General features: G+C 37.2%; 1 protein-coding gene across 4 annotated transcripts; it reads left to right on the top strand.

Moving 5' to 3' along the window:
- The first annotated feature begins 774 nt into the window (after positions 1 to 774).
- Positions 775 to 22,111, top strand: thrap3a (thyroid hormone receptor associated protein 3a). Of its 4 annotated transcripts, XM_032559161.1 has the most exons (12): positions 775 to 864; positions 945 to 1,103; positions 8,666 to 8,794; positions 12,731 to 13,627; positions 13,838 to 14,518; positions 15,446 to 15,618; positions 16,068 to 16,179; positions 16,488 to 16,572; positions 19,160 to 19,317; positions 19,411 to 19,594; positions 20,600 to 20,743; positions 20,844 to 22,111. In XM_032559161.1, the coding sequence occupies exons 3-12, from the start codon at positions 8,679 to 8,681 to the stop codon at positions 21,033 to 21,035; spliced, it is 2,742 nt and encodes a 913-aa protein (XP_032415052.1). In that variant the 5' UTR covers positions 775 to 864; positions 945 to 1,103; positions 8,666 to 8,678; the 3' UTR covers positions 21,036 to 22,111. The 4 variants fall into 4 exon arrangements, with proteins under 4 accessions (XP_032415052.1, XP_032415054.1, XP_032415051.1 ...); XM_032559160.1 differs by having other exon boundaries at positions 792 to 1,103; XM_032559163.1 differs by lacking the exons at positions 20,600 to 20,743; positions 20,844 to 22,111 and adding an exon at positions 19,875 to 20,027 and having other exon boundaries at positions 779 to 1,103.
- Positions 22,112 to 23,748: the final 1,637 nt, after the last annotated feature.

Below are 23,748 nucleotides of genomic sequence, written 5' to 3'. Positions count from 1 at the left end.
AAAAGGAAATCAGCATGCAGAGCTCTCAAATTTCTTAGTAGACCTATTTTGGATTTAGTAAAACTCAGTGGATGCAGAGGCTACGCAAAATCATCGCTGATTATAGAAACATTACAATGCCTATTTCTAGCATCTTAAATTTCTTGGCTTTCCACCTCGATCTTAAATGCAGAAGTTGTGTTCCTATTTTTAATGAAAACCAACAGTCTGATCTGTCCAGGGTGTACTCCACCTCTTCCCCAATGACCTCTGGACAGCCTTCGTCCATACAGCCAAGGATAAGTAGGTATATAAAATGAATGGATGGAACAGTCATTGTATATTTATTTTAAAGTATTTTATGATTTTATTGAAGCGCTGACTCTATGCAGTGACTGACTGACTCACTCATTCACTCAATTTTCAAACAAATGTATGGGGGCACAACATTATGTGCAGCCTGCTCATTTAACAGCCTTACCTTGTGGAGTGCCTCGGTGACTTACGGACACTGTAAAGTCACCAGCCTTCTATTGTGATAGTCATATGACTTTTTTGTATCCAGTATCATTGTTCATATCAGTCTTATTTAATATTCATTAGGGAACCTGAGTTTTGGGTTTTCAACAGCTGTCACGCAGAATCATAAAAATGAACATAATTAAAAGCTTGAGGCATTTCAAGTGTGTAATAAACCTATTTATTCAGTCTCTCTTTTCATATTGAATTGCCTACATTCTTTCTGTGGTTTTCTGGTTTACTTTTATGTACTTGACTTATTTAAAAGGACCGATCTATTGTGAGCTCGTGGCTTAAGCTCGTGCCCGCTGTGCTGTTTGCGCCACGCCAGTGAAAGAAAGGCGGTCAGACGGAGGTAAAGAGCGGGTAAGGCGGAAGGAAACACGAACCTACGAGCAGCAAGGAGCTGTCACTGTCACACCCCCTTTTTTCTTTGAGCACCGCAGACCTCAGCCGAGTCAGACACACTCAGAAGTTGGTTTCAGGAGCACAAACTCGCCTAGAGACGGACAGAAACTGGTTTTTTACACATTTTCACCATTCTACCATTTCCACCAGGAGGACTGAATGTGAGGCGGCGGTGCAGACCGATAAAACGCCGACCGGTAGGTGGTATTTTCTTTTCTTTCCTTAACGAAAGTAAAAAAAAAAAAAAATAAAAAAAAAAAAATATATATATATTATGTATTGTTAAATAATAGGCTTTACTCTAAAAATAGATATCGCATTATATTTTTATTATTCATGCAAGGCAGTCACTTGATAAATGTTTGTCAGTATATTTTGGGATGTTAGATTTTTGGGACAACTGAAACAACAAAAAGTTGAATCTACCATAGCAGAGTGTGTTTATTTTATGTACAGGTTATGACAGGGTGTTGGGGCAATAATTAGCCTCCCTGGCTTTAAAATGCCCCAAAGAAGAATTTTTAAGGCATTTTAAACCATTTATAGGTTTTGGCATGCCCCCTAACACGATTCATTCAGCAGTTTCCACAGCCTGATCACTTGAGGATGCAGTTGAGAGCTTCAAGAAAATGGGCTGTTTATTTTAACTAGTTACATGGCTGCTGTTCTTGGTGGTTAGCCCAGTAAAGAATGTTGTGATTACAGGCTTCAATAAGTTTTTCCTCCCCCTACAGTGAACAGTTTAAATCCTTAACCAAGACAGCCAAAAATTGCATAAAATGCTCATCTTCTTGGGTTTCCTCGTGTCCATGCTGAATCTGCTTCTGGAGGAAAACATTTGAAAGCTTTACTCATCCTTAGGCAGCAGGATATGGTCTTGAGGTTGATCCTCTTTGGCAAACATCATCTGCATTAAAAGTACACACAAAGGCACTATGAAAGGGTGTGCCTGGCTCATTGAAATGGCACAACTCATTTAAGTTTTTTTTCCCACGTATGCACTTTGGAAGCGCATATGGAATATTTCCTCTTGAAAGGGAAACTGGTAGAAGTATGTTTGTGCTATTCTTTAACAATGTACCAGTGAATTCATTGGAGGTTGGAATTTCTTTCTTGATCAGCATATTGGATTTTAGCAAGATGTGGCAATTTTGTTACCATCCTTAAATAGAAAACAAAAAATTGGTATCAGTCAGTAAAAGGCTTAATTTCTTGCAGTTTTTGAAAAAAACACATGCATGCTTTTTCTCCTCTTTTATGTGTTGTCTTTGATTTTTTTTTAAATAACCAAATTAACCAAATTATTATTAACCTCAGAGAGAACTTGATATTAGTATCTTATAGGAAATGATGACTGATGCAAACAGCTATTTTAGAGAGAATTTTTCATCCCCTTTTCTTTTTTTATTTATAGTTGCAAGCCTTTCTTAACAGAACACATTATCTCCTTTAGGGTGAAAGAATTTGGTTAAATACGCCAATTATGCCACTCCTAAACAACCACAAATAACTATGATGTGTATCTGGCATTATGAAAAGACACCAAGCCACATGAAAGCAAACAACTGAGTGTGCTTTAGAAACATATAGAAGTCATAAATTTGACAGACTTTTCCTCACAGACCAAAATAGATTGGACCTTCAGCCGATGAGCTCCACCTTCTGTGCAGAAGAGATCTGCAAATGTGGTGCTGACAGACAGCTTAGGGGTATGTCAGTGTAAGGATGCCTCTGTTACACTCACCAGGGCTTTAAGAAAAACTATGTAGCAGCAGTTAACTCTTGATTATTGTCATAAAAGTGAAAATAGATTGTAAAAGATCCACTTGTCTCACTGCAATCTAAATGTTGCTGAGGTAAAGGAAAATTCTGACTTCTTTTTATTTTGAGTGACACGCCTGTTGATCTTGCAGTTGTCTATCTTGAAGCTACTGTAACTCCCTGAAGAAAAGAGAATGTCAGCTGTTCTCAGAATATCATTAATTTCCAGCCAAGGGAATGATACTGTGCCACATGCAATCCTGCCAGAGGCTTTGTTATTTATTAACAGCTCCAGCATGTACTGAAGCATCTTCAGGGAATACAAAGAGAGTCTGCTACATTTCAACAGCTAAACATTGTGCCAGTGACAGTTGCTGCGGCTTTTCTGAAAAAGGGAGCAGGGTGTCTCAGGGGCACATATAGATAGCAAATGTGATTCCAGCTGCCACTTTGGCATCCCAGTCTTAATGATAGGCTGGCTGATTGAGTGGAGCATTTCTCCTCAAACGCTTTGAGAGGCGTATCGGGTTGCAGTGTCATTGTTGATCAGAGCTGTTTTTGCCCTTACATGAAATAAACAGCTGATGGGGATTATACAGCTGTTCTTGTCTTCTCTGAGGGGAGTCCTAATTAACTGTATGAATGTGTGTTAGTGTATATTGCAGAAAACAACTCTGTTTGACTTTTCTTCAGATATGACATCCCTGATTGCTCATTGCTTAACTAGCCACTCTGTGTTTTAGACCTGCTTTTCTAGTTTCACACCTTGTTCCTGAAAAGTTATTTGTTCCTTTTTTGCATTTGCATGTGGCTGTATCTTCCTTCTATGTTTTTATAGTGTTAATGACAAATTTAGAAAAAAACACCAGGATTAAGAACTTGACATTCAAATTCCACTTGTGTTTTTTCTTCAACAAACAAATGATACTGGGAAAGGGACAACATTATGATAAGATCTGAGTTTGGATATGGGAAAAAAAATATGTCCTTAAATTAAAAAAATGATCCTCAATGAATGATTCTCAGACATATAATACAAATAACTGAAGTAATTCTATGTCAGTGTGCTTATTGGTGTCTGAAAAAGAAATTGTGAGTGATGAAAGACCCAAGCTCTCCACGGCCTAAAATCTTAGTGACCAGGCTGCCGACCACACAGGGAGGAGCACCAAGGCAGCTTCAGCCTGTTATCAATGGAGCTGTCGGACTGAAGCACTGGCTGACAGATGTTTTGAAACCTGTTGCTAATACTTCAATTAGCATAATCAAGTTGATCAAGCTTCCACACAATTAGATAGAGTTGACAAGTGAGAAAATGGTTATGTAAGGTTATAAAAGTTGTACAAGTGGACTATCTGTAGTTTGCTTACAGTATCTGAAAAAATTCAAAAGCTTCAACAGGTTAAGAATCAGACTTTGTTCATGAGCTACAGCAGTCAATACAGTCTCTTTTGAATTGTGAACTTTGGAAAATACGGTGAAAAAATATCCAAGTTATCAGGGGAAACCCAAATTTGTAAGAACAATAATTATGATCATGACTTGTATTGCAGTTTGCCATCTGTGTAACATGAAATTGACCTTGACTTCAGTTAAATAGCAGTAGTGACTTGGAATTGTGTGTTGTTGTTTTTTTAATGATTGGACTCTGGTTCTATCCTTCCTAAAGGGACTTGATCAGTACCCAGAGGTAATACCTGGGATTTTATCTTTACATCCCTATGAAAATTCTTAAGCCAGCTGACACTGGATAATTTACTGCAGTTTAAAAGTGATGCTTCCCATAGTCTAAAATGTTGATGAGTTTGGACAATTGACAATTGGAATATTTTAAAAAGCTTTTTTTCAATTAAGAAAATTGCAGCAGTGTCATAATCCTTCTCTTTGACTCACCATTTGCATGTGGCTGTATCTTCCTTCTATGTTTTTATAGTGTTAATGACAAAGTTAGAAAAAAACACCAGGATTAAGAACTTGACATTCAAATTCCACTTGTGCTTTTTCTCCAACAAACAAATGATACTGGGAAAGGGACAACATTATGGCTGGTTGATAGGACCTCCATCAATCAGCTCCCATCTCTAATCACACCACATTATGTGCATCCTAACATGCCTGTTAGCTTGCTGCTTCTTCAGTACTGATCATTTAGGAACATGATCATTTAGGAACATGCTGGGACATGCATGTCCCAGCATGTTCCTAAATGATCTTGTATATTATAATTTAAGAAGAGAAGGAGATTTTAAAAAACAATGTATTAGAACAACCAAAAAGAGTTTTTGTTTATCGGTGTGTGGAGTAGATATATGGAATGGATTGAATGATGAGTTAAAAAATTTCACATAGGGGCGTGCCGTGATAGCATAGGGGATAGTGCGACCCATGTTGGGAGGCCTTGAGTCCTCGACGCGGCCGTCGCGGGTTCGACTCCTGGACCCGGTGACATTTACTGCATGTCTTTCCCCCTCTCCTTCCTCCTTTCCTGTCAGCCTACTTTCATATAAGGGACACTAGAGCCCACAAAAAGACCCTCTGGAGGGGTAAAAAAAAGTTCACATATAAACCAGCTCAAAAAACTGTTTAAAAAGGAGCTTATTGGAAAATATGTTCTATAGGATGAGCGTTTTAAAGTCCATAAATGCTATTGATGATATAAAAATAGCATATCATAATTGATATGCTATTTTACAATTAATTTAAATAATTGTACATCTAAAGATGAGAATGTAAGATTTAAATATCATGTAAGGTGGAAGCAATTTCCACAATGTCTTTTTTGTGTTTCAACATTTGATTGATTATAAGTTGATGAGTATGAAAGGGGCAGGACATTATAAGATCTTATATCTTCTACCTGCTCCTTTTCGAGCAGAATTTATAAAATTGCATGTCACTTGGGCATGATAACTTGTTTTTAACTTTTATTTTTTTCTTCTTTCTTGATTTTACTTTTGTCTATTTGAAATAAATAAATAAAAAGATTGTATAAGAGAAAACGATGGATATATATGGGCTCTACGCTTTCCTCAAGAGATGACCGAGTTTCTCAGGTAGAACATAAATTATTTGCAATGAACTAGTAATATTTATACTGGACCTAATTAGTGTATGTTGTTGTTACAAGATGGGATTGTTGTGATATTGCACAATGTATCTATGCATAGTGCAGTGAAAACAAACCCACAGTCATACAGTTTTCTTGTGCTTTAATATTTTGTAGCATTTAAAATGTTTCACACCAAAAATATTTTAAATTCAGATTAAGATTCCATTAAAAATGTCATCCATTGGCAACCTGTTAGACAAGAATCACCACAAGCAAAAAAGCACAATTGCCCCTTTCACATTTACCAGAACACATCTTTATCACTCTTCAAATAATTTTGAAAAATAAATTGGTTTGTTAAAAGGCAAACTGAAAACTTTTAGAAGTTGTGTCCCACTTCACATCGGGGGTAAAGTAAATTTCAGAAAAAGTATATAATGCCAACAGTCGTATCTGGTGGTGGTATTGTGATCCTCACTGGTTCACTTGCTTCAGAACCTTGATGAATTTGCATAAACTTTCCTCTTTGGCAAACAAACATGAAGAATAATGTCATCATCTGTTTGTGACCATAACCAAAACTAGATTTAGGTTATGCTGCTAGACAAATGATGCACCAGCAAGTCCATTTCTAAATGCCTGGACCTACTGAGTGAAAGGATGGATATAAATTTGTTTGAAATGCTGAAGTTTAAGCTTAAACAGGTCATTCAAGCTCTGAAATTCTTCATTCTGGCTGAATTAAAGACATTCTACAAAGAAGAGTGTAGCAACATTTTTCTAGATTGATAAACAATTGCTAGTGATAGTAATGCTTAAAAACAGATGATGTATCTAAAGGTGCCACAACCAGTTACTAGGTTTAGGGGTAAGTGAAGAAATATTTGTTACTGAATGGCACAAAATGAGATATTGTTGAATTATTTAATTACATTTTCCAAAAGCATGGCAAGGCTCAGTCTGACAGAATTAAAGGTGTACAGATAAATAAATGTGAAGTTTCCCTTAGAGTAGACTCTAAAGTGTTTCACAATTTAGTACAGGGCAGATTGCTCATGCCTATTTGTTTACGAGAGCACTTTTTGATTAGTGGCGTATAAATGGTATAAAAAGGGGTGATAGCAAAGGGTGAAATTGCATAAAACAGACCAAATGATGATGACCCTCCTAAAACAATTATATGCACAGGAGTCCATAAAAGATAAATTGCTGATGTACCTCTTTGTCAGATAGAAATGCATAAATTAGGAAATTGGCCATTCATAATGCAAAGGGCCACATCTGACCGCCTGTCTTGAATTCTGCAGTTGGCTAAAGAAACGGTCTGTTGAGGCTCTTCTGCAGGAAATTGCTCTTCCAGCGCCAAAAACAACAAACCTCAACGTACAACAGGAGTAGAATATTCACTGAGCATGAGCTGGAGGCAGGAGACAACAGAACCATTTCTGTTCTTTACCTAAATAGTAACAAGAATGCACAGCAGGACCACCATGCAATTGTGCGTGATGCGCTTAAATTCCCTGTCACGTGTATTCTGCAATATCCTCCCTCCAAAATCCCTGAAGATGGCTCTAATAAGAAGAGATCAATTATTTGATCCCTGGCTTGCATGTACTCTCAATTGTTCCTAACATAAAATGCCCCATGGACATTGGCAAGAAATGGAAAGTCTTTCTGTACTAAATTACAATTTTGGGGTCTTAAAGGGAAGCCATGAGATAAAACTTTATAGTGAAAAGTTTGTACAGACCTGTTTGCTTAGAACATGCAAGTTCAGGAAAACTTCTCCCTGATATCTAAATAACATATTATTAACTAACAGGAAACCACTTGGCATTACCAAATAATGCTTGTCCACTGGTGTGGTGAAGGGACTGTTAAACATTTACCTGTGGCCTTGTCAGACCTGAGTTTAAAAGTAAAGCTTAACCTAATCTGATGAGCTAAACAAAACACCAGATTAGCCCTCTTTATCCCCATTCTGTCAACTGTCACTTTGACATTTAAATGTACAGTAATTTGCATTACTTCCTTTCATGCATCTGTGCAAAACAGCTTACCACATCTGTAAACATTCAACTAGCCATACCTTTCACCGATTCACTGGTGAAGAAATAAACTGGTTATTTGCACAAATGTACTTATTTTAAATAGCATTTCTGTTGGTATTTGCACATCTCCTTGAATTCTCTGTTTTTATTTTAATATATTGTAAGTAGTCTGGTGTTTTTAATGCACAAATACACATGTACTTAAAAAGACGATCCTACTCAGTTTCTTGTTCCTTGGATCTGTGTATGTTATTTCTGATAATTGCACTGTATTTTATGTTGCAATTTTGTACAGTGGAATTTTCTCAATTTTGTTTATATAGTTAGTTTAATGCTTTTTCTTTGGTGTAATCCTACATGTCTTGATGTGGTGTCACTTTGCAGCTGTTACATCAGAATCTCCCCACTGTGGGACACAAAGGTATATTTCTATTCTTTTATAATTTTGAACCAGTATTTTAGAAATGGGCAATTTACAGTGTCAATACAAGCGGGCAGGCTGGAGAGATCTAATTCAAATATATAAACGTTAAATGAATGTAAATGATGCAAAAATCCATGCAGCATGTCATATTCCAAGTTTTGTAGACTAACAATATAAGGAGTCAGATGACTGACAGGAGACGGCCCTCTATGCAAATGATCAGCAACTAAATAAAACCGCCTCTGTTTGATCTGCTCGACATACTGCCTTCTTCCTTCATCACAGCTGCTCACCATGGACTTCAGATCATGCTTTTTACATGCAACCTGGATGATTGAAAGTTTTGTTTAAGGAATTTAATCTTCAGAAATGCTTTATTTTCTTTTTGCTGCAACTTCAGGCCTTTTAAATTAACTCTACAGATATTTTATATAAAGAGTGTCCTGATTTCTTCACCATCCTTCTGTGTGACAGCTTGATCACAGTGATGTCCAGGTCGACAAGATCCATGTCGAGATCTCGGAGCCGTTCGAGGTCCCGATCAAGGTCCCGTTCGTCATCACAGTCCAGAAGTCGTTCCCGGTCCAGGAAGCACCGGTACAGGTATGAAAGGTCACTGTTGTGTATGAAAGGTCATATACTTCACCTTTGTGGTGAAGGTCATATACTTTTTTTTTCGTGATTTTGAATGTGCTGACACGCTATTGGCTTTAACATATTATGACCTGGTGAAGAACAACCATTACATTTAAATACATGAACGAAGAATGCACTGATTTAAGTGTAATTTTAAGAAAAAGAATCACAAAAAGTGTGCACTAAATTTTCTGATGCCGTCTTTACCTTTTATGTGCTTAAAGTTTTATATTCTGTTGTAATTTATGTAATAATGGCAAAATAATTTGAATTTGTAGCTTTTCTTGTTATCCGGATATTGAATTTCTTTCATGCAAGACCCTACTTTCTTAGAGTATTTTCAGAGCAAGACTCCAATATGAACAGAGCAAGAGGAAATTAATATTTAAGAGTGAGTCTAGCTGCTGATAGAAGCCCTTAGTCGGGCCCAGCTACACTGGCATGACTTTGAAAATCATCTGCAAGTTACTTAAACTGATGGAATAATCTCAATATTTGTCAAGCTTTAAATTTAAAAGCTAGTGTTTGTCTGTGCTCCCTGAGCAGAGAGAGCAGTGAAGCCCAGTCAAGAGGGTGAGCTGTGTGTGCCTGGAAGAAGCTGTGAACCTTCACTGATGTATTTGCTGTTTCTGGCAGAATGTCTGTGGCACTGCAATAAAAAGGCAGGGTTGCTAATTTCCTGGCAGCGCTGCAGCTTGTATTAAAATTAGCCTAAAGAAGAGACATGGAAGGAATCTCATGCTTTATTCTACTTCAAGCCACCATAGCACATGTGCAAATAAGCTTTAACAAACAGGAACTGAAAATGGATGGATGAAGTTAAATATTTACAGAATTAACACTAATACATACGTAAACAAATATTCTTTTGAAATATCTGTGTTTATATATATATATATATATATATATATATATATATATATATATATATATATATATATATATATATATATATATATAAACCCCCACAGATTCAAAAAACATTTAAACTAGAGGGTTTTGTGTGAAAAAATGTGTGGTGAAAATATTTTCACAAGCTGTCAAAGCTGGCAAAAGACTCTCCACTATGAACTCTCACCTCTAGCAATTTTATATACTAAACACCATCACTTCAGTCAGCGACCAAGTAGGGGAGTCACTAACTTGAAGCATTAAGAAGATCCAGAAACATGAGAAGTTTTGGTGGAAAAATCATTCTTTCTTAATAACATTTTAAAACTTGAGGAGCCTATGAGTGGCACACATAGAGTCAAACAAGGATTCAAGTAGTTTTTTTTTTTTTTTTTTTCTGCTTTTATACGGTCCATGTGACTCTGCTGTGCTCCACCACAGCTGTCCAGAGTATCTGTAGCTTGTAAAGTGTGCAGTACTGCTCAGAGTGCTGCCTTCTCTCTTTCGCTATCTATTGCAATGACAAAACATGCAGGGTGAGTTATATGCTTTTACAGATTATATGGATTCAGAATGTATTTGCATGTTCTGTGGATCTGCTTTCCCTGCCCGTTTTGACGTTGTATCTTGCATGTGTTTATTTGGACTTAGATGAATTTCAGTAAGGTTTTACTTATTATAACTCTTTAGCATTGAATGCTTGGCTGTCATTTCCAATTCCAGCGGCATAAAAAGGTTACAAAAAAATTCTGCTGATTAAATCTCTGAGTCGCTAAAGAAAACTGCTGCCTGTCTAAAATGTACAACTTTCGTAGTCTAAAATATACAACTAGAAAGTTGCGGATATAGAGTAAAAAAGTTGTTTCATCTCAAAAAAGCATGTTTTGCATAAAACGACTGCTTTAGGATATCAAGAAAGGTATAGAAACATAACTCCAAGACTGTGTTAAAGCCTCAGGTTTGTGTGCCGCACATTTGGAAATGCAGCAGAGCCCCCTTGTGGTCATGCCAGGCTCGGCAGCATTTCTTAGAGGAATTTTGCCTCTCTCCTATTGGACCTTCTCTCAACATGAAAACACAGATGTTATGTACCAACATGTGTTTTATAACTTTTAGCTGACACACAGCAGGTAGACACAACACATTTTAAGTACATCCTGCAGTTTAAAGTTCTAGGAAAGGTGTTTATGTTTTCATGCCAATGATAAACATCTTGAGCCTGTTAAAGCTGTTATTTGACTAATTTTACTCATTTTCTGTCAAAGCTGTTGTCCTTAAGAGTACAGATGTGTCAGTCAGCAGTATCCACTTTATAAATATCAAGCTTTGATGTGCTAATGCATAATTTTGTTAAGTTGGATTTCTGTAAGAACTATAAATAAAAAATATCTAATTTTCCATTCTTCAAGCAAACTTAAACTTTAACTACCCTAAGAATAGAATGTTTATGGTAAAATAAAAACAAGGATTTCCGAAAAACAACCCAACATGTCAGAGCAACACGTCTGTTTGCATCAACCCCAGGTTATGGTATAGACTCCGGCAGTGGTGCCCAAAGTCAGTACTCGAGGGCCTGACTAAAACATCCTGCATGTTTTAGTTTTCTCCCTGGTTTAACACACCTGAATCAAATGATGGCTTGTTAGATAGCCTAAAAAGAACATTGACAAGCTGAAAAGGTTGTTACTACCACCAGGGAGAGAACTAAAATGTGCAGGTCCTTGAGGACCGCCTTTGGGCACCCCTGAGAATTCATAAAGATAAAACCTCACTAACCAGCTTTACAACAGAGCTCCTTTTTATGATAATATCTGTTAGGAGCTGGTGCTGTGTGAATAATCTGAATTTACAGATTTTGGCTGACTCTTTGCACACTCAAAAGTGTGATGCCCATTACATACGATCATTCAGTTACATTGCAGGTGACTGTCGCTCAAAAAGAAGAGTAATCGTTTTGTAATCTGAGCCCCTGGGAAAGACTCTTAACCACAAGTTGATTACCAATCCATATATCAGTGTATAAATGTGTTTATGTGTGTGAGTACAATTAAGTTAGTGTGGTCCTTGTAGAGCACTTTGAGTGGTCAGTCACGACTAGAAAAGCGCTATAGATAAACCTTAGATTAGATGGGTTGTTAATTAGACAGGCCATCAAAGCCTGCAGTCGGCTGAATAGAGACATATTCTCTTATGCAGAATGGAAAAATATGCCTCTTATTCTGCGGTAACTCAAAAATAATGCTATTTTTTGCAGCACTGCAAAAGATGCCATCTTCAAAACAAGTTTAAAAATACAGAAAACAATAAGTTCAATGTTATAAGAAAGAAAATGCCAATGGAACCAGTACTTTTTAATGATATTCAATAATTATTGACCCAAAACAAGCTGCTATCTTGCTGACAGTTCTTTTTTTTTCATATTTCATGTGTACCAAGATAAATACTTGATAACATTTTGCTATATTTGGAGTTTTGCTTACCAATTTTGGCTTAGCAACAGCATTTCCTTTATAAGATTGATTGGTTGCGCTCCATTCGTTTCAGCACCACAACTATTCATTTCGGGACAGAAGTATTTTCAAAATGTGTATTTTGTGTAGGTTGTGGAAAAGTACAGGAGTTTTTTTTTGTTTTTTTTCATCCATCTGATCAGGAGCTAATAGCAATATGTAGGGTATGGGCAGTGCTATGCTAATTTATGATACAGATAACTCTTGCAAATTGAGCCCATCAATTTATATGGCAATTTACATGACAGTAAAACTTGGGAACAGCATGACAGAAATTCTTGTTTTTTAAAGAGTGCTGGTTCATTTCGATCAACAGAGCAGCTATTTTTCTTGACTACTGTGATAAGTGAATCCAAATCTAGCTGGGAAAATACTCCCAGTATACCCATCTGTCCAATCTGTTTAGTCAAAGAGTTCAAAATATTTATCATGAGAAAAATGTTTCTAACTATAGCTTTTTTTAAATTACCACATGCTGTCTTTTCTCTATACTTCTTCATAGCTCTAGGTCTCGGTCAAGATCTCATTCTCCATTTCACAACCGGGAGAAGAAATATCCAAGGGCGTACCAGAACAACAGAGAGTTCAGAGGGTATCACCGTGGCTTCCGGAGGCCCTACAATTTTAGGGGTCGAGGAAGGGGCCACTTTAACCGTGGACGCTACCACCGTGGGGGTGGTGGCTACAACAACAATAACTTTCGTCCGTACTGGAAAAATTTCAAGCAGTACCCTCAAAAACAGCAGCAGTATCAACAGCAGCAGCAGCAGCAGCACCAGCAGCAACAGCAGTTCAATCATTCAAGAGGGCGATCACACAATGTGCAAAAACGCTCAGGAAGTCCCCCTCAGGGTCACTCTCAGCAATCTGACAGATCGTCCTCTCCCTTGTCCAGACACTCACAGCATTCTTCTTCCTCGTCACACTCCTCCTCTCCGAAACGTAGGGCGGCCTCGCTGCTGAATAATCAAAACACCAAAGATGTCAAGGAGAAGCATCTGGCTTCCAAGGAAGTCCAAAAAGGAGGAGGGGGAGATGACGAGTCAGTGGAGCATGTTGGGTTATTGGCAGGAGATGCTAGAGAAGGTGCAGGCTGTGGGAAAGCTGAGAGGACCTGGCAGAGCCTGACAGACTGCAGTAGTCCAAAGAGAAGCAGTCCCCTTGTCAACACTGAAGCTAATGTTGGGCAAAGCAACCAAACTGTTAATCAACCAAGTCCCATCAAAATCACAAATGACACCAGGAATGGCTCTCCTATGACGGAGGTGGCATCAGGTTCCTCCACAGTCAGAAAGGCCTCTAATGAAGGTCTTAATCCCATGCTTTCCAGCTTTGACTTCTTCACCACTGAGGAATACCTGGATGGAGATAAAACGGCCCTCTCCATTGCTTTTAAGAAGTAAGGCTCATCTTTTAAGTTTTCTGCGTAATCATACAAATTTATTTTGTTCCGTCTTCAAACTTGCAACAGATTGCATTGTTTGATGAGGTTAAAGCATTTTAATGTTTCATTTAACCTGGTTTTGTTCCATAGGTCAAATGCATACTTTTCTACTAATTTAATTGAGTTTTTTCTTGCATGAAACGTTTTATCTCTTTTATTCCTTAGGTTTTTGGAGGAGCACACCAAAAAATCTAAATCTGCTTGGGAAAATGGCAAAGTCAAAGAAGCCAGTGATGTGGATAATGAAAAAGGAAAATCAAATGGGAAAGCTTCAGTAGTTTCCTCTGACTCTTTCCCAAAACAACGCAAGGAGGACACTGACAGGGAAATGTCCCTGAGAAGCTTTTTGAAGGCCTCCCCATTTTTGTCTGCTGAATTGGAAGACAAGGATGATGATCTCATCATCAGGCCACCTTTAAAGTCACTCCAGAAAGAGTGGCAAAATGGAGATGAGGCTTCAAAGCCAAAGAGCAAGGCCTCTCATTCAGCCCAAAAATTCTTTGAAAAGTGGCAAAATGCAGCTTGTGCACAGTTTGGGCAAACAGAGGTTGATGCCATGGTAAGGGAGATGTATCTCAGTGGAAAACTGGATAAATCAGAAGCCACTGCTGCTGCACTTGGTAAATGTGAGCCAGCAAGAGATTTCAAGGACCTGTCTTCAGAAATGAGCTTTAAAATAAGGAAGACAGCCAAATCTCCCTCTTTTCAGTGTCCTGAAACACCACTGAGTCAAAATTCTGACAGAGAGTTGTTTTTGGTCAGAGGAGAGGACAAGCCTCTTATATTAAGAAAACAGGAACCAAAGTGCAATGTAAGAATGGATTTTCTAAGAGATGACCCTATAAGGTGAGTGTCCATAAACAGATTCAAGTATTATGTGTTTGACTGATGAATGTTTATTCTCTCTGAACAACTGATCTCTTTGCCATGGTTTGAAATTTAAATGGTTTCAGTCAGAGACGTGAACTGCAGGTAAGCCAATTTGATAAAAGGGTTGTGGTTATTCTAGTTGTTGTAACTATCCCATGCAAATAAATTGTGTAGGCATAACATTATGACCACTGGCAGGGGAAGTGAAAATGACTGTCTCCTTGTGGCACCTATTACTGAGTGGCAACTAGTGAACACTTTGTCGCCAAACTCGATGTGTCAAAAGTAGGAAACAATGGAAATGCATATGGTTTTGAGTGGGTGTTACAAGGGTCAAATTGTGAAGGCTAGATGACTGGATCAGAGCAGTGACAAAAATGTAGCTCTTGTGCTGTTCCTGGTCTGCAGTGAACTTAAAGGATCTGCTATTAATATATTGATGTCAGACCACTTTCAGGGATTTAGTAGAGCCCATAACCTAATGAGTCAGGTCTGTTTTAGTAACAACAACCTAGGAACCAGCTCATGGTTTGGCAGATGGTCATAATGTTATGGATAATTACTATACGTATATAAGGAAGACTTTTAATAAAAATACATATGCATATCTCAAAAGTGATGGCAATTTTCCATTCTGAAAGGTCAGTATATTTGGGGAGTTTTTCTTATATCCAGTAACTTCACAAATCTCTATAATTATCATACAAATGGTGAAAGAACCTATAAAATAATGATTTGAAATTAAAGATTAAAAATGTTTTCATTTGCATTTTGAATTGCTTATATATTTTTTTATTTAAGTTTTACTCACAGTTCCTTTTTTTGGAGACTGTTGTAGTCAGATGCATTGGGCTGCCTTGTCATAGAGAACAGCACTGATAGACTGCGCTGTTGTCATTTCAGCTCTTCAGATATTTTAGCTGAAGAGCGCCAGTTGTCTCAGGACTTGGTGCAGTCATCGAAAAAGCATCAGGAGTTTCGCTCCATCTTTCAACACGTTCAGGCTACTCAGTCACAGAGAAGCCCATCTGAGCTGTTTGCTCAGCACATTGTCACCATTGTTCACCACATCAAGGGTGAGTCACATGTCTGCTCTATATTTTATCACAGTTTCTACAGCTGGTATGAATTTTGAAGTAATAAAAATAAATGGGCTCCATTTTTTCAGAATTTTACTTGAGTCATTGAAGTTTAGAACATGATGAAGCAACAATGAGATAAGAATACTGTAACATATTTAAAAGGAACATAAAACAGCAATGGTCTTTGTTGAAAAATCTACTTAGGAGACTTATCTGGACACACAGTACAAGCTGCATTACCCATCACAACTTTATAAACCCATACAGCCATAATGGATTGGGTTGAAAGGCATTGGAATCTATGTGATTGGATTACACTGGAATGAATTGGGTTGATTTTGATTTAACTTTCTTGTCTTGCCTTGTTGTGAACTGGCACTATATGAGAAGTGAATTGAAATAAATACCCATAGCCTCTTCTGTTTGAACCTTTACCCTCTCAGCCCAGCACTTTCCGTCTTCTGGCATGACTCTAAACGAGCGATTCACCTTGTACCAAAGGCAAGCAGCAGAGAAGGAAATGATGAAGCCAAGAAAAAGCCCAGAGATACACAGGTAGAGTCGCCTATTGAGTGACCCTCTCACCTTCAGTGTGCTGTGGCTTCACGTCCTCTTTTAACAGCTGTCAGGTATTTCTTTCATCTTTCCTATCTGATAATCAACAGACTTTCATGGATTTTTGTCTTTTTTTGTTCTCACACTTGGTGGATGTCAGTTTTGTTTTCTGACAATTCTTTTTCTCTTTATTCCATTTTATGTTGCTTTCTTGGTCCAGCATAACTTGCTGTTTATTTAGTGGCTATTCTAGTGTCGACCACATGCAATCTTGTTTTTTTGGCCTTAACTGTGATTCTTTCCCACAGGCGGATTGATGTTTCACCAAGTGCTTTTAAGAAACACCCTCAGCTTTTCGAGGCGATGAAAAGCTCAGAGGATGGGACTTACAAGGTGACTGAACACTTTGCTGTATGACATTTGTTGGAAAAACTGCAGCAGACAAGCGAGCAAGCCAGATGCCTTTAGACTGCACCCTCCTGAAGCCCCTGGCTTTCCATGAGGGAAGATGGTCAAAGTCTAAAAAAAATGAAAAAAAGGCACTTTGGCCTTTTTGTTTGTTGTATCACCTCACATGGTGATTTGTTTGTATTGTGGGCACAAGCTTGACTGAGGCTAATAAAGCAATATGGTCAGGAATGGATGTGCCAAAGCCTGTCCAAGGGACTCTTAAGAAATGTCTTTGTAAGTATGCTCTAAAAAATAATGAAAAAAATATTAACAATAACAAAAGAGAAACTAAAATAACCAACATTACAGTGTATTGCAAAAGTACTCGTATCCTTTCACCTTCTCCACAATTTTTTGCATTAAAACCTCAAACCTTCAATGTATTTCATTTGATTTTTATGTGAATGACCAAAACAAAGTAGTGCATAATTGTGAAGTGGAATGAAAATGATATAGGAATTGTTTTATTTCTGTTTTTTACAAGTACAAATGTGAAAATGTTTCATGCATTTATCTGTCCTGCTAAGTATGTAGCATTTAGATGCAATTACACCTGCTGGTTTTTGGGATATATCTTTAACAACTTTGCATACCCAGAGACTTTAGATTTTCTGTCTAAACAACAATTGATCCTGCAACAGATTTTAAATTAGATTAAGATCTACACCTTTCTTATAAAACTAACATATAACACCATATCATTGTGGCTCTGGCTTTTTTTTAGCGTTATTGTAGGTGATGATCCACCCAAGACTTTGCAGATTAACCAGTTTTCTTTAAAGATTTCCCTGCATATATTCACATAAATCTCTCCAATAATGCCAGCTTCCCTGCTCCTGCTGTAGAAAAGGCACTTCAACAGCATGATGCCGCCACCATCATATCTTAGGGTGAAGGTGATATAGTCAGGATGTTTGTTTTCCTCCACTCATAGAATTTAGTAAGTCCTTCAAAACATTCTGGTGTCATTAAAGCAGAGCATAGCCCCTAACCCAGGGATGGGCAATCCTGGTCCTCGAGGGCCGGTGTCCTGCAACTCTTAGATGTCTCCCTGATCCAACACGCTTGAATCCAACAGCTGAATCATCTCCTAAGTGCAGTCAAGTTCTCCAGAGTCCTGCTAATGACCTCATTATTTGACTCAGGTGTGTTGAAGTAGAGACACATCTAAAAGTTGCAGGAGAACGGCCCTCGAGGCCTGGAGTTGCCCACCCCTGCCTAACCCATACATTTAGTTCTAAACACTCAAACCTTTTACAGAGCATCTATTTTTATGCTAAGATTAAGGGTTAGGGTTAGGGTTAGTGCTTCTAGTGGGAATTCTATTTAGGAATATAAGGATAAAGGGTGCTGAATACAAATGCATGCTACACTTTTCAGCTTAATATTTGTAAAAACAGGTCTTAAAGCACGTGCCATTTTTCTTTCCACTTCCATTTTGTGATCATTTGTGTTTGGTCACAATAAAATACACTGTAGTTTGTAGTTGAAACTTTTGCAAAGTACTGTAACCACTTAATGTAACTGCACTTGGTTCCACATGATTGATCACAGTTTCCTTTTCAATGTGCTCTGACACATTGAGTCAGCTTGCAAATGGGAAATGCAAACATTGCTAGGGTAAACATGAACTACTTTAGTTGGAAAAACAAATTGAACAGGTTTTGTATGAGTTGTGCATTTACACTGTGGGATTTCCTAAAGCTTACATACACTTTTAGAGTATTATGTTTTCTAATTGGATCAAATAGGTTGAATTGGCATAAAGAGTACAGTGTTTTCTTGGAATTATTTGTATTGGCTTAAACAGAACCACAAACAGAGCCTGACTTGTTGTGAATAAATTGGGTCAAAATTAATCACTATTATAATGAACAGAGTTGTATTTATTTGGATTCATGCTTAAGTTGTATTTCTGCAAAATGACTCGTGAAACACTGCGGAACCAGTCATTTACATTTAAACCCCCCCTTCCATACAAGCAATGTTGTTAGTTCATTGTATCAGTATGAAAGCCAAATTTAAATAAAGTGAAGTTTGTTTAAACCAGGAAATTTACCAGACAACTTGCTCTCAAAGCACTTTGAATGTGGCAATCAACATCAGGAAGCACAGTGAAATATGTAAGGCGAGTGAAGTGTGGAAGATATACTGGTGCTATTTGATGGCTCAAGATTCATAAAAGCACAACAAACTTTGACTAGAAACAAGTTGATTTGAAAAGGTAATGGACTGTGTATCTGAGACAAATCTTAACCCTTTTCCAGCTGATTTCCACAATATACTGAAAATGTCAAGTCAAAAGCTGCTAAAATAAGTACTCCTACTGATTGGACCCAGCACTTGTTGGTAGTTTCATTCTGAAGCAGCTTGTTCTTATTCAGGTCATCTATGTGTGAATTATGCATTCCTCCCTCCCCCTTTTTCTCACGACTTAGTGCACAACCCATTGACTGACAACAGAAAGACAATTATCTTGCTAATCCAAAGTCTGTCCACGACGTTCTGTTCTCTGTTTTGATTTGCCCAGGACGGTGGGGAAAAACTGAAGGGTGACCCAATGGATCTTCGTTTGGACATAGAGCGTCGTAAAAAATATTCCATGCATGACAGAGTTACAGGAGATTCCCAAGATTTTGGTCAAGAGAAATCAGAGGAAAATTGCTCAAAATACCACAAGACATCAAAGTATGTGCAGATACCTTGTATTTTAGAGTTGTTTAATTCTGGTCATGTAGGCGACATGTCATGAATTTGTGGATTTTTTACTTCTTTCTGCAGAAAAAGTGTCAGGAAACGCTCTCGCTCCAGCTCATCCTCCTCTTCCTCATCCTCCAATTGTCAGAATGATGAAGATTTAATGCATGGGAATTTAGAGTCTAAAGATGAAATCTTTAGCAAGGCACGGCTTGGACAGAGGGAACCACCCGGAACAATGGAAGTAGCACGAGCACAAGAAGAATTTGTGAGTTTATTTAGCAGCATGGCTTCAATTATTGTCTCAATACCAACCATTTCATTTCTTTGTAACTCAAAGAACAAGTCAGCCAATCACAGGACAGTAACTCAATGCCTTTAATCAATTAGATGTAGTGAGTGTTACTTGCAGAATTTAAAACTGATCATCAGAATGGAAAAGACAGGGAATTTAAGGGATATTAAACACATTGTGGTTTTTGATGCCAGATTGACTGGTTTAAGCCCTACTGATCTGCAGGGATTTTCATGTATATCAATCTCTTTAGGTTACAGGAAATGGTATAGGAAAGAGACAATATCCAGTTGTGTGGATGAAAATGTATTGTTGATTTCAAGAGTTCAACTGATTCTAGAGAAGAAAGCAATAAAAGTTGTAGCCACTTGTACCAACCAAGGTATGCTGCAAAACGCAATAGCAGGAGAAGAACTCAACCATTGCAACTCCTGGCAGGTAACAGCAGGAAACAGAGCTCCAATTTAAATAAGCTCACAAAAAATGGACAGTAACAGAATTCACATTGCTTTCTCAAAGATGCAACAATTGGTGTATGATCGAAATTTGGAGTAAATAACATGAAAGCATGTTATTCCTGAATCATGGTGGTGAAGGTATAATAGTATGGGAGGATATTGGCTTGGTACATTTTGGGAATTATTCAAATGCACATCAGTCTTGTTATGGCCGGAGTCTACCCATCTTCTGAAGCCAGCAGGATAATCCACATCACAAGCCTCAAATTATCTTAAGATAGTTTCTTTTATATGCAAAATCAGTTTATTTTGCTCCAACAGCCTCCACAGTAACCAGATTTAAAGATGTCAATACTACAAAGCAAGTGGAGAAACTCAAGAGTCTACACCAATCACATTAATAAGATTATAATTCTAAAGGCTCAACTGGGATTAGCAAGGTGTATCTAATGAACTGGCTAGTGGGTAGCTGTTGCTCAGCATTTGCCCGGATTTCATCTTTTTTTTTTGTTAACTCCAGAAAATCCAAATCCAAAGAAGGAACTGGAACAAAAGCAGCCATCAGGGAAACAGCTCGCACAGTGACCAAGTGAACATGGCAATAAACACAAAAAATGAAGACTGGAACTCCAAGTTCAGCCCCAAAAGCAAAACATACTTTATGGTAAAGATTATTCTGTTTCTTGTTCATTCTTCCAGTTTCTTTGCTATTTTTATCACTCATATCTCTTTGTGATATCTTCTTTGCTTCCTAACTTTTCTAGCATGACAAGAGAGGCAATGAAGCTACGTGGGTAGAAAACCAAGAGCAAGGTCGGGGAACCGTTCCTCCTGGAAGGACACGATTCATCATCCGCAAACCCACTGGCAATGCTTGTACAATTAGTGCGAGATGGGCTGTTAATAAAGAGGCAGATCAGGACCACAAAGTGGAAGAAATCAATGGACAGTCTTGAACGATGGAGAAATCTGTAGAAGATGAATAATCAATTGTGTGGAATCCATATATGCATCAGCTAGAATGGATTAATTGATGCTGATGAAAATATTTTAAGACAGCAGGATACCCTGCTTTCACTATACATTTAACATCTCCTATTTCAGGTTGCACTTTGTGACTATTGGTAGCACTGTTTAAGGTTTCTTATAAACATTACATTTAAATTTATAGTTTGTGAGTTCTTTCATGCAGCCTTTTTTTTGTTGCAAGATTTCATTTCTCATTCAGGCCAATGAAATCTTCATTGCTTTTTTATTGCTTGTACAATTTAATCAAATAAGTCTTTGTAAAAATAGAAGTACATGATTTAGGAGGAAATATTACACTGCCAGTACTTTCATCATGATAAAAAAAACCCATCTTGTTTGCAAATAACCAGAGATGAACATAATGTGACCCTGATCTGACAATGGGACCAAACTGTGCAGGGTTAAAGCTTAAATAGCACAGTATCAAGGCATAACATCCAACCAATGTTACACCAGTCTTTCTTGGAGTGCTGAACATTTAACATGAGAATAATGGCTTCAAATATTTCTTTACAGTTTGTTTTGGTTGATCTTAAACACTTTGGAATTGCAAAATAGGCAAATTAATTCCAGTATATTTAACTGGGAAGACTGGCTTTTTAATATGATGGGAATAGAGAAAATAGTTTTTATTACTTAAGTCTTTCATATATTTCTATGGTTTGTGAATGTCCATTGAATCTATAATATCCAGATATGTAATTTGCGTGAACTTTGCTCACTTAAATATGATAAAAGCAAGTGAATTTGTCCTGTTTGTAGTTTGTAACAAACAAAAAAAAAATGCTCAGTGCTTGAATGAATGTATTAGTTCTGTGGCTTGTGCCTTTTTTAAGTTTAGGATAAAATTCACCGGTCTTACATGTATGTTACAGGCCAACTGATTTAGAGGACAGTTTGATGGGTTAAAGGTGATCTTGTTAAATAATATTACAGTTTTTTCTGGTTTTCAATGTGTTTTTTTTTCCTCTGTGGTTCTAAATTAAAGAGACTGATTACCTAAGTGAGTTTGCTGACTTGGCTTATTAAAGTGAGCTTATGTAAAGCAAGCCTTTATCAATTTAAATAAAAAAAATCTTCCAAGGAACAACATTTAATAGAATTTATAAAAGTTTTTTTCAATTTTTTCTTTGAAAGACTATCATAAGGCCTGATGACATATTGCTAAAGACTATCTAAAAATTTTAACCCTCTAAATTTAATTCATTAAATACCTTACAATGAATTGCTCTCAATGTGAGTTGATTATTTTAGCAGTCTATTACTAAAGAAAGGAACAACATAAATACATTTTACATAGAAAAATACTTATTAAAGTATTCTGAAAAATTAGTACAAATGTGAATGATGAAGAATAAATGTGGCTTGGGATTTTTGCTTATGGAGTTTTAAACAACTGGAAATAGGACAACTCAGTTCAGGACATAACCAGAGGGTAAACAGACAGAAAACCACAGCCAGAGTTGTTTCCAAACATAAATTTGATCAGTTATGTAAGGTTTTTACTTTTTGTGTACTTTGTTAGTGCAAAATGTCAGTTGAGGTATGCAGACTGCTTTAAGTCAACCTTAAAGCAGAATAAAGCAGCAAAATAGACATTACCTGGAAAAATGTGACTTGCACAGTCCCTGCATGACTCGATAGTGTGATGTTGGCTTTTCTGGCTATTTTTAATGGAAAAAACATGCCCAATTATGCTGTTGCACATCTGTGCAACAATGCTAGTCAAAACCAGCTATCAAAATGCAGCCAGAATTTTAGTTTTCAGAATTGGAGTATTGATGGCTTATAACAGAACGCTTTTAAATCTCTCCAAAGGTTGCCAGTTTGTGCTGATCTCAGTTGACTTTTCTTCTGACTTTTTCTTCCTTGCTTGAGAAATTGCCATGCAAATCTTCACTTTATGATCTCATGTCTGCAGCTGCAGACGTTGTTCTCACATTTCACATTTGTGTTCAGTTTATATTATGCTATGGAGTGAGTTTGGTATTTCAAACATAAACTCATCATTCTTTGGTAACTTTCTGCATCATGCTCAGCTTCTTTTTGCTCGATTTCACAAATGTTTACCACTTGTAGGTTTTGGACAACAATAAAAAAAACTGTCAACTACAACCCTGAGCACAACTGGAAAAAGAGTTCAAAATTCTACCCATTCTCATGATTAAAGTGGTTTTCATAAAGTTGCAAATATGTCATAATTCTATATAATAAAACCACATACTCACTTCAAATGTTTACCACATGTATTTACAGCTACAACTGCTCAGTTTTTGAAACAATTTCTAAATGAATAAAATAAGATAATTCAAGTAAAATGTTGACATATAGCATGCAGTTGTTTTCTACATCACTTAGCAAGTTCCTAAGACATTAAAATCTTGGGCATTTTGGAAACCCTGCCTGTGTGAATAAGGTCACTTGGGCAAGAATTAATATCCTGGCAATCCCTTTTCTAACTGACCTGAAAAAACACAATTAGAGAAAATAAATGGTCAAAGGTGACACGCTCTCATTCACAGTAAAGGGAAGCAGCGACCAGGTGGAGCTAATTGAAGCATTTGATTACATGATCATCAACAGGTGTGGCCACACCTATAAAAGCCAGAGAAGTGGCAGTTTTCCAGTTTAATAATTGTG

Source organism: Xiphophorus hellerii, chromosome 3 (genome assembly GCF_003331165.1).
Source record: "Xiphophorus hellerii strain 12219 chromosome 3, Xiphophorus_hellerii-4.1, whole genome shotgun sequence".
NCBI classification, from domain to species: Eukaryota; Metazoa; Chordata; class Actinopteri; order Cyprinodontiformes; family Poeciliidae; genus Xiphophorus; species Xiphophorus hellerii.
The sequence above is the reverse complement of the archived record's forward strand: the minus strand, read 5'-3'. Positions and strand labels throughout refer to the sequence as shown.

Bases quoted from the DNA above. Each gene is read 5' to 3' on its own strand.
- thrap3a (XM_032559161.1), top strand. From the start codon at position 8,679: ATGTCCAGGTCGACAAGATCCATGTCGAGATCTCGGAGCCGTTCGAGG. The intron at 8,795-12,730 runs GTATGAAAGGTC...ACTTCTTCATAG, and splicing joins TCCAGGAAGCACCGGTACAG to CTCTAGGTCTCGGTCAAGAT. The intron at 13,628-13,837 runs GTAAGGCTCATC...TTTATTCCTTAG, and splicing joins CTCTCCATTGCTTTTAAGAA to GTTTTTGGAGGAGCACACCA.